At 38.0% G+C, this 11,122-nt stretch overlaps 1 protein-coding gene across 1 annotated transcript; it reads left to right on the top strand.

The window, feature by feature from the left end:
* The first annotated feature begins 5,498 nt into the window (after positions 1-5,498).
* On the top strand, positions 5,499-6,049 carry LOC107893903 (auxin-induced protein 15A). The gene has a single exon (XM_016819046.2). The coding sequence runs from the start codon at positions 5,607-5,609 to the stop codon at positions 5,910-5,912; it is 306 nt and encodes a 101-aa protein (XP_016674535.1). The 5' UTR covers positions 5,499-5,606; the 3' UTR covers positions 5,913-6,049.
* The last annotated feature ends 5,073 nt before the right edge of the window (positions 6,050-11,122 follow it).

Raw genomic sequence — 11,122 nt, 5'->3', positions numbered from 1 at the left:
AGATGAGGAGGATATATACTAATTGTTAAGTTTAGTTCCCATGCAAAGGTGGCCATGCACGACATGCAAAGGTGGTCAAGCTTCTGGAATCGCAGCAAGCAGTGGAGCCATGGTGTGCAGCAACTGAAGTTTGAAGCTGCCAATCTATTTGCTGTTTTAGTTCCATTTCGTTTGTTTTTGTAATCTAGTTCATGTTGAACTAAGTAGGTAAATGTTTTGATATTGATTGACTGAAAAGTCAGCAATGCAAGTTGTACAAGCTAATCTTGTAAGTTTCAATGCAAATTAGTGGAGTTAGGTAGTTGATTAGGTGATTACTTGTTTGATTTACTAGTTGACTGATATATGTAATGGCTTAATGCCTTGTTGATGTGTTAATGAAAGTTATCAGCTCATTTTCATTCAATCTTTTCTCTCTTTTTCTGTTTTTCACTTGCTAGCTTCATCTTTCTGTTGTTGCTTCCGAGTTTGCTTCTTCACCAAGCCTCGAGGCTTACTACTCAAGCAAGGCTAGAAACAGCTTGCTGCTGCCTCTTGCACCAACAATTGGTATCGAGAGCTCTTGTCTTAGTGGACCTGTTGCTTCAAAACAAAGAACTTGATGGCTTCTTCAGGATTTTCACCAGCAGCCCCACCAGTCTTCAATGGAGAAGGCTTTCACATATGGCTGGTCAAGATGAAGACTTACCTACAGGCCTTCGATCTGTGGGAAGTTGTCAACACAGATACTGAGCCAGCACCACTGAGGGCTAATCCCACAGTAGCTCAGATTAGGCAACATGCTGATGAGAGGACCAAAAGGCACAAAGCCATGTCCTGCATCCAGAACTGTGTGTCAGATGTCATCTTCACCAGAATCATGGCCTGTGAGACTCCAAAACAGGCCTGGGATAAGCTCAAGGAGGAGTTTCAAGGCACTGAGAGAACAAGGCAACAGCAGCTGCTAAACTTGAGAAGGGATTTCGAGAATTTGAAGATGAAGGAAGAAGAAACAGTGAAGCAGTACTCAGATAGAATTATGGCAGTGGTTAACAGCATAAGGCTCCTAGGTGAGCACTTTGATGAGGCAAGAATTGTGGAGAAAGTCCTCTCCACTTTGCCTGAGAGATATGAGGCCAAGATATCCTCTCTAGAGGACTCAAGAGACCTTGCTAGCATCTCTTTGACTGAGCTAATCAACACCTTTTATGCTCAGGAACAAAGAAGAGCTAACAGAGCTGAAGATCACCAAGAAGGTGCATTTCAAGCCAAGGCCAGAGAAACCTCGAGCACTAATGCTCAAAGAGGCAAAAGGCCCTGGAAAAACAGGCCTAAGCCTGATGCTGCAAGGAGCAATGACCAGCCCTGCAGATATTGCAAGAAGCCTGGCCATCCAGAAGACAGATGCTGGTTTAGGCCAGATGCAGTATGCCAACACTGCAAGAAGAAGGGCCATGTTGAAAGGGTCTGCAAAAACAGAAGTAAGCCAAGGCAGAATCAATTTCAGCAGTCAAAGGTTGAAGCTCGAGTAGCTGAGGACAGTAGTGACCAAGAAGAACAGGTCTTTGCTGTTTCCTGTGTAGCTTCTGAGAAGAAATGCTCTAAAAGCTGGTTGCTAGACAGTGGTTGCACTAACCACATGTCACCAGATGCCTCCTTGTTTAAAACCTTGGACAAAAGTTATAAAACCAAGGTCAAGGTTGGAAATGGTCAGTTTATAAGGGCTGAAGGAAGAGGAGAAGTGCTGATATGTACTCCCACAGGCAACAAGATCATTCCAAATGTGCTGTTGGTACCACAGATTGACAGAAACCTTCTCAGCATAGCTCAACTGCTCGAGAAAGGTTATTCTGTTGTGTTCAAGGATAAACAATGCCATATTACTGATCCAAGTGGATCAAGCCTTATGACAGTCACAATGACTGATAAATGCTTTGAGGTTCACTGGGCAAATGACTCAAACTCAGCATACACAGCCTCTGTTGAAGACTCCAAGCTTTGGCATCAAAGGCTTGGACATGCCAACTTCAGATCAATGGCTCGATTGGCCAAAGAGGGCTTGGCAGAGAACTTCATCAGCTCAGTGGAGCATGATGATGTGTGTGAAGTTTGCCAAATGGGGAAACAGGCAAGACTGCCATTTCCTACAAATTCAACCTGGAGAGCTACTGAAAGACTGCAGCTGGTGCACTCTGATGTATGTGGCCCGATGAGGACTGAATCACTCAGCAAAAACAGGTATTTCATCCTCTTTATTGATGACCTTACAAGGTTTTGCTGGATTTTCTTTTTAAAACACAAGTCTGAGGTAGCTCAAGTGTTTGTGAAGTTTAAAAATGCTGTAGAAACAGAAACAGGTTGCAAGTTGAAATCGATAAGGACTGATAATGGCACTGAGTACACTTCAGCTCAGTTTCAAGCCATTTGCAATGATGCTGGTATCAAACATCAGCTTACAAATGTCTACACACCTCAGCAGAATGGGGTAGCTGAAAGAAAGAATAGAAGTCTGATGGATATGGCCAGATGTCTGCTGTTTGAGAAGAAACTGCCCAAGACCATGTGGGCTGAGGCAGTAAACACTGCTGTTTACCTTCAGAACAGGCTTCCTACTAAAGCTCTTGCATCCGAGACACCTTTCGAGGCTTGGTCTGGTTTCAAACCTTCCTTAGCACATCTGAAGGTGTTTGGTTGCCTGTGTTATGCACAAATACCAGCAGCAAAGAGAGACAAGCTCTCTAAAAGGGCTCAACCAGGTGTTCTAGTAGGCTACAGCTCAGTCAAGAAGGGCTACAGGGTTCTGGATCCCTTGATAAACAAAGTCCAAGTGAGCAGAGATGTCATCTTTGATGAAAAAGCCTACTGGAATTGGGAGAAAAATGAGCCAGAAGCAGTTTCAGAAAACCTAGTGCCTAATCAAGCTGAACTTGAGCAGCTAGAACCTGAAATGGATGTTGATGATGTGCCTGTGAGAGGCACAAGGCCCCTAGATGATATTTATGAAAGGGCACAGGTTGCAATAGCAGAACCTAGCAGTTTTGAAGAGGCTGAGGCAGATAAAGGCTGGAAACTAGCTATGGTCAATGAAATCAACATGATTGAAAAGAACCAGACATGGGAGCTTGTTGATAAACCTGCTGGAAAGAAGACCATTGGAGTAAAATGGGTCTATCGAGTAAAACAGAATGCAGATGGCAGTCTGAACAAGCTAAAAGCCAGGCTTGTTGTTAAAGGATTTAGCCAAAGGTATGGTCTGGACTATCTGGAGACATTTGCACCAGTAGCCAGGCTTGACACAGTTAGAATGATAGTTGCCTTGGCTGCTCAACATCAGTGGACCATTCATCAGCTTGATGTTAAGTCTGCATTTCTCAATGGCTTCCTGGAAGAAGAGATCTACATCGAGCAGCCTCAAGGATTTGTGATCACTGGCAAAGAACACATGGTGTACAGACTGAAAAAGGCTTTATATGGCCTGAAACAGGCTCCTCGAGCCTGGTATGCTCGAATTGACTCTTACTTGCTCAGTTTGGAATTTGAGAGAAGTCCCAGTGAACCAACACTGTATGTGAAGAAGAACCAAGCTCAAACTCAGCTTATTCTGTCACTCTATGTTGATGATCTACTGATAACTGGAGGAGATGGAAGAATGCTGGAAGATTTCAAAAGAAAAATGATGGAAATGTTTGAAATGTCTGATTTAGGCAGAATGAACTACTTCCTTGGAATGGAAGTGAACCAAACAGAAAAGGGAATCTTTCTTTGTCAGAGTTCTTTTACTATGAAGATCCTGGACAAGTTCTCTATGAAGAACTGCAAGCCAACAAGCACACCAATGGCTGTTGGAGTGAAGCTTTCAAGGCAAGGAAGTGGTGAACCAATTTGTGAGACCATGTACAAGAGTCTCATTGGTAGTCTGTTGTATTTGACTGCCACAAGGCCCGATATCATGTTTGCTGTTAGTATGCTATCAAGATACATGAATTGCTGCAATGATCAGCACTTTCGAGCAGCTAAAAGAGTGCTGAGATACATCAAAGGCACCATTGGTCATGGTGTATTGTTCAAAAGGGCTGAAAACATGAAGCTAATAGGCTATGTTGATAGTGACTGGGCTGGATCAAGTGATGACATGAGAAGCACATCCGGATATGCATTCAGTCTTGGCTCAGGCATGTTTTGCTGGAGTTCTAAGAAACAAAGTCTGGTGGCACAATCAACAGCAGAAGCTGAATATGTTGCTGCTGCATCTGCTGTGAACCAAGCCATATGGCTTAGAAAAATCTTGACTGATTTAAACCAAAACCAAAAGGAGGCAACAGAGATTTATTGTGACAACAAATCTGCTGTTGCAATTGCAAAAAATCCCATTTTTCATGGCAGAACCAAGCACTTCAATATTAAGTTGCATGTTATAAGGGAGATGGAACAAGCTCATGAAATCGAGCTGATTCATTGCAACTCAGAAGTGCAAATTGCTGATATCTTCACAAAGGCACTCAATGTGTCTAAATTTGTTAAATTCAAAAGGGAATTAGGTGTTACTAGCATGGAAACTAAGGAGGAGTGTTAAGTTTAGTTCCCATGCAAAGGTGGCCATGCACGACATGCAAAGGTGGTCAAGCTTCTGGAATCGCAGCAAGCAGTGGAGCCATGGTGTGCAGCAACTGAAGTTTGAAGCTGCCAATCTATTTGCTGTTTTAGTTCCATTTCGTTTGTTTTTGTAATCTAGTTCATGTTGAACTAAGTAGGTAAATGTTTTGATATTGATTGACTGAAAAGTCAGCAATGCAAGTTGTACAAGCTAATCTTGTAAGTTTCAATGCAAATTAGTGGAGTTAGGTAGTTGATTAGGTGATTACTTGTTTGATTTACTAGTTGACTGATATATGTAATGGCTTAATGCCTTGTTGATGTGTTAATGAAAGTTATCAGCTCATTTTCATTCAATCTTTTCTCTCTTTTTCTGTTTTTCACTTGCTAGCTTCATCTTTCTGTTGTTGCTTCCGAGTTTGCTTCTTCACCAAGCCTCGAGGCTTACTACTCAAGCAAGGCTAGAAACAGCTTGCTGCTGCCTCTTGCACCAACACTAATACTATTACTAAATACATCATTTCAGACAAGTCTTAGGGATATAGAGGATCTACAATAACCCTCAAAAGTATATTGGGTAGTTGGCACAAAGTAAAGCAACCAAGGAACAAGGTCTAAATTCAATGCTTTTGTGAATAATCGAAATGAATCTTCAATAGTCTAAGATCAAGAGGAGTGTTTGGTACAGTCAGTGCCTTTATAAGATCAAAACATAGGGAAGTTATATTCACATAAAAATTTAACAAGTTGCCATTTTCTTTAAGGTGGTAGGGCAGGATGCCTAGCAACAGACAAAACAGAACCATGTGAAACTTAACTAATTGCTTCACCTGGTATGTTTCTAAATATTCTTTCAATAACATATCTACCCTATCCAGGGTCTTTAAGGTTTGCAAATTGTTATCTCCCTCTATATATTATGGCACTAAAGATACCATTCTCAAACCAAGTCTTCAATTTTCAAAAACAGTAAAGCTTATCACTTAAATCAAATATTCGTGATCTTCTTTGTGCAATCTATTTTCTTCTCTAAAATGGGTATTCAACTAATGGGCTTAGCTCACGCAAAACAAAAGCTCCAGCGAACTCTTTCAGGTAAAATTGGGAATGCAGCATTGGCAACATCAAATGTTCCTAAAGGCCATATTGCGGTTTATATCGGGGAAGGCAACCGGAAAAGGTTCGTGATTCCGGTATCTTATTTGAATCATCCTTTGTTTCAAGACCTGTTAAATCGAGCCGAGGAAGAATTCGGATTCAACCATCCGATGGGTGGCCTCACAATTCCATGCAGTGAAGAGTACTTCATCAGTCTAACTACAGTATTGAGCTGTTCATAAATGCTTCCTCCACCAACAAGGAATGAAGTAAAAGTTAATTTTCTTAGCTTGTAAACATACTGTAATTTGTAAAAGACAGCAAAAATTGCATGGCAATGAGATTATGATTCTTCCCTGACAACAAAAACGTGTTGTTCTTAGCAACTCTGAATGAATCAGATCAATCACTTTTTTTAATGGCAAATTTGAAGGTATTACCGATTGCTTTCCTATAAAATCAGTAGTATTAACGTATTAAAGGAAATCCGAAACAGGCACAAAAATTTTAGACCTCAAATTAACTCTTTAATAAACTTGAGAAAGGATTGTAAGGCAATTTTTACACAAGTTATTAAACTTTTTCTGTCTTCCCTTTAGGCACAATAATAAACATTTATAAAATAAAAATAATATTTAATATATAATTTTATACACCATCAACAAATAAAATAATTATACAGATTTTCAAAAATAAATCCTCCTGCAAGAAGTGTTATCTGCACCAAATATATATCTTCAAAAATACTCCAATGTCTTGTATTTAGTTATTATGCAATCATCTTAAAAAAAATAACTTAAAATCAATATTTTCTTATTGGTAGACTGTCAAACGGCCAGAGCCCAAAAAAATAATGCAGTGATAATTTTGCATGCATGTAGTTTATGATTGAGGTTGGAAGGTATAAAATATAAAATATTAAAACTAGGGCCGGAAACTACTACGTTCTTTTAGGAAGATCGCCACTGGTTTCCACATCCAAAAGAAGCCATTAATTTCTCTGCTGCGTTTGTTGCAGATTCCTTATGTCAGTAACTGATCTTGGAAAGTTGAAAATTGCCTTCAACTTGGCCGCTGATTTCATCTTCTTTCAACTGCCGCCCATACCTGTTTGCATGCATATAGGCTCTAGCTCTTTTTTAAATCTTTATCCAATTCTTTAATAATAATTTATTAAAAAGCTGATGCATGCAATTAGTGAGATATGGTGGATGGTTGAAGTCGGTGAGTCGTCAGTGAATGCATGTGCTTTTCAATTGTTTATCCCTGAAAAAAATGGCCACTGAATTCGACGCCCCCACCTGTAATTTGCTGTCTTACGCCACTCTATAATATTTACGTTCTTTTTTTTTTCTTTCTTAAATCATTTGATTTCCACACGGAAAAACCATCGGCTTTGACCATATACAGTATACTTCTAATTAAAAAGGTACACCTCAAGTTAAACTCATGTACTACAAAAAAAAAACATATTTCTTCCATGTCTGTGTGAATTAAATAGCCAATTATTTTAAAATTTAAATTTATAAAATAATTCAATTACTATATTTATCTTTCAATGAAGTTTTAGTATAATTAATAAAGGTAATTTAGATTTTGAATAGTTGAGACTTATTATACATAATTATATGTCCTGTGTCTTTTAAGTTCCATTATATGTTAATGTTACTGTTTTTTTAATTTAGTTAATGGATATTTTTATTTAAATTGCGTCAATTCTTAATCTATTTGAGCATCATATCATAACCCCAATTCAACTTATAAAACATAAGTTAATATAAACTTCTATATATTTAGACACACGTCACAATATTCGAGTAAGTGAATTCTATAAAATGGTTATCATTTAATTCTACCCAACGTGATTTCAAATCACTAAAACACAGCAAAAACCATGAGATTTTTACTAAAATAATTTAATAATGTTGAGATTTTAACACTTGTTAAGACCCTTGTATTATTGAGATTTTTACTATTCGAGAAGTGTTATCATGACTTCACACTAACAATTTTAATAAAGTTTGATTGTCAAAATGTTATTAATGGGTTAACTTAGTCAAAAATTAATGTGTTTGAATTTGATATTTTTGTTTAGTATATATTTATTTTAATTCGTTTTTCTCCGAATTATCCTTTCATTGGACGAAGGGTGGCTTTATCTTTTGTTTCTTTTCATGATTTTGATATTCCTCCTAATGCTCTTTTATCTTTTCTAAGTAGTGATATTGTTTCTAGCAGTAAAGAGAATGAAATGCATAGATTCGAATATACGAGGTACTTTTAAAAGAATGGTGCAGAACAGGTATGACGGATAATAGTTTCTATAGTCTGTGTGGGAGTGAAATGGAAACGTCGTTACATGTAGTGAGAGATTGCATTGTAACTCGGGCAGTTTGGACTAAATTTGTACTGTCACAAATGTCAAATAGTTTCTTTTCTATGAACTTGGAAGAATGGCTGCTCAAAAATTTGCAAACACTCCGTTATATTGTTATTCCGGGTGTGTTGGAACATCTTGTTTGGAATTATTGCATAGACAGTGTGGAAACATAGGAATAATATGATCTTCAATGGTGGAGCTTGCAAGGTAACGTCTGAGGTTTCTAGTATTGTAACACTCCTCACTCGTATTCACCGTCAAAATAGGGTTATGAGGTATTACCGATCAAAACACATAATTTATCATACATAATACATACATTTATGCATTCATATTCAAACACCGTTCAACACAGTCACATTGTCCCTTTTAAGGGCCTACGAGGCCTAAAACATGTTTTAGAATTGGTTCGGGACTAAATCGATAACATATGAAAATTTTGGAAACTTAGAAAAATTTCAAACATACAAGGGTCACACGCCCGTGTGAATAGGCCACGTGCCTCACACGGCTTCAGACATGACTGTGTCACAAGCCGTATGAAAATAGGGCATACATACTGACTTGGGTCACACGGCTGACCACATGCCCGTGTGCCCTTCAAAGTGGCCACACATGCCCATGTGCCAAGCCGTGTACTAGGCCGTGCCAATCCTGTAGGGTATACTGACTTATGCAACACAACCAAGTCACATGCCCGTGTGCTAGGCCGTGTGCCATTTAGGGGGTATATTGACTTGTGCCACACGCCCAGTCACACATCTGTGTGTGAGGCCGTGTGGAGCATATTAACTTCAATTTAATTTAAACACCAGGGGACACACGCCATGTAATATGACCGTGTGTCGCACACGGCTGAAACACACGCCCGTGTCCATACCCGTATGGACAAAAATAGTCCATTTGCATGGCCAATTTGCCACCCTTTTTCATGATCACTTAAACAACCAAAATGGTACCAATTCATCATACAATAGGCAGCCAAAATCATCATTATTATACACTATTCATATCATATCCATATCAACAAAATCAATACTCAAGTCAATGCCAATTACCTATTCAAACACTTATATCATCAAGCATTAATTCACAAGCACATAACTTCTCAAATTAATAACTTCAATCACACCATATAGATCATTTACCAAACTCAAAATATAACCATTTGAGCAACTATGAAACCGTAACCACATTTATACCAAAACATACCAAAACATATACATTTATAAGCCATTTCAATTGGCCAAACACATATTAATATTATCGTCTTTTACAAGCCAACTCTCATGGCTAAATTCAGAACCAAAATACCACAACTAGCCTATACATGCGATATACCATATATACATAACTCAAAAGTACCAACTTAGGTGTTTGATAGTGCGATGATGTTCCTGACGACTCCCGGATCCGAGCTAGCTTTGATAGACCTTAAAACATAGACAATTAACACAAAGTAAGCTTCGTAGCTTAGTAAGTTCGTAAGTGAATAGCTCAATTCATCAAATAAATGTAATTCAAACATTTATACATTACCAAATCAAAATCACATTAATCAAAAACCTTTCTCATGTCTCAAAACATGATCAAATACCATCTCATTGAACTTTTTCAATGTAATAATCGAATAGGTTCTGTATGTACCTGTATCACTTCGCACTAACCTCTTTCTTAACCACATCATTTGTTTACCCGTTGAACCATTCAGAATAGAAGTAGGATACTCAAGGATCACACTCGATAAGTTGCTAAACCATGGCCTGTAGCCAAATCAAGGTAACTTATCCCTGAGTACCTATACCATGGCCCGTAGCCAAATCAAGGTAACTCCTCTCTGAAATACCTATACCATGGCCCGTAGCCAAATCAAGGTATCATTCGCACTCGAAATGCCGCTATCATGGCCCGAAGCCAACACAATAACCTAATGACATGTCACTAGCATCCTAAACTATTCCTAAGGTTCAACCGGAAAGTTTCACTCGTCATTTTTATCATCGAACATCTCCGTAAAGACGTATTCACAATTCAAACATTATCTGTAATCTCATAATCATAGTTTATGTAATATCAAACCATTTAACATTCATTTATAATGAAATTACCACATACGAACTTACCTCAGGTATGAAAACGACAGAACGAGTCAATTACTCGATAATCTTGCCTTTCCCCCGATCTAATTCTGGATTCCTCTTTTCTTGATCTCAATCAAGCTATAAATGTGTCGAATGGAAAACCTAATCCCTTGGTCCTCTTCTTCTCTAATTTCGGTTCAAAAAGATGATAATGAAGCCAAATTTTTATTTTGTTTTGTTTATTATAAGTTAATAAACTAATTTACCTTTTTAACCTTAGTAATAAACATATAAAATTATATAATGGATGTCCATTGATGTCAATTAACATTTAAAATGGTCTAATTACCATTTAAGGCCTTCATAATTAAAAGCCAAGGCCAATTAACACTTTTAACTAATAGCATGCAACTTTTGCATTTTACGCGATTTAGTCTTTTTTTCTCAATTTGAGCTATTAAACAATAAAATTAGCTCACAAAATTTTCACACAGACATACAATCATGCTGTAAACACATATAATAATATTAAAATAATTTTTCGACATCAGATTTGTGGTCCCGAAATTACTATTCTTATTTGACTCAAAAATGGGTTGTTACAGGTATTCTAGCTTATGCAAAATCAATTACTATGGCAAGCTGAAGAGGGCATCAGTAGAATGATCAGGGAAGTAATCGGACTTGCTAGAAATTGCCGTCTAAAGGGTGGTGCAAGCTGAATACGGATGGGGTTAAGCATCTATTGAAAGGAAGTGCCTCAACTAGCGGGTTGTTTCGAGACCACAAAGGTAAATGGATTATTGGGTATAGTAGAAATATAGGTATATGTTCTATAGTTGATGCAGAACTTTAGGTTATTATGGATGGTGTGGATATAGCATGGAGGAGAGGTATAAAGCAACTCATGGTGGAGAGTGACAATCTACTTGCAACAAATATGATTAACAATCAAACAAAATAGGTTGGGTCGAGCTTTGTGCGAATCATC

Source organism: Gossypium hirsutum, chromosome A13, assembly GCF_007990345.1.
Source record: "Gossypium hirsutum isolate 1008001.06 chromosome A13, Gossypium_hirsutum_v2.1, whole genome shotgun sequence".
Taxonomy (NCBI): domain Eukaryota; kingdom Viridiplantae; phylum Streptophyta; class Magnoliopsida; order Malvales; family Malvaceae; genus Gossypium; species Gossypium hirsutum.
Note: the sequence above shows the minus strand (reverse complement) of the source record. Positions and strands in the feature narration are given on the sequence as shown.

Coding starts and splice junctions, on each gene's coding strand:
- LOC107893903 (XM_016819046.2), top strand. CDS start 5,607: ATGGGTATTCAACTAATGGGCTTAGCTCACGCAAAACAAAAGCTCCAG.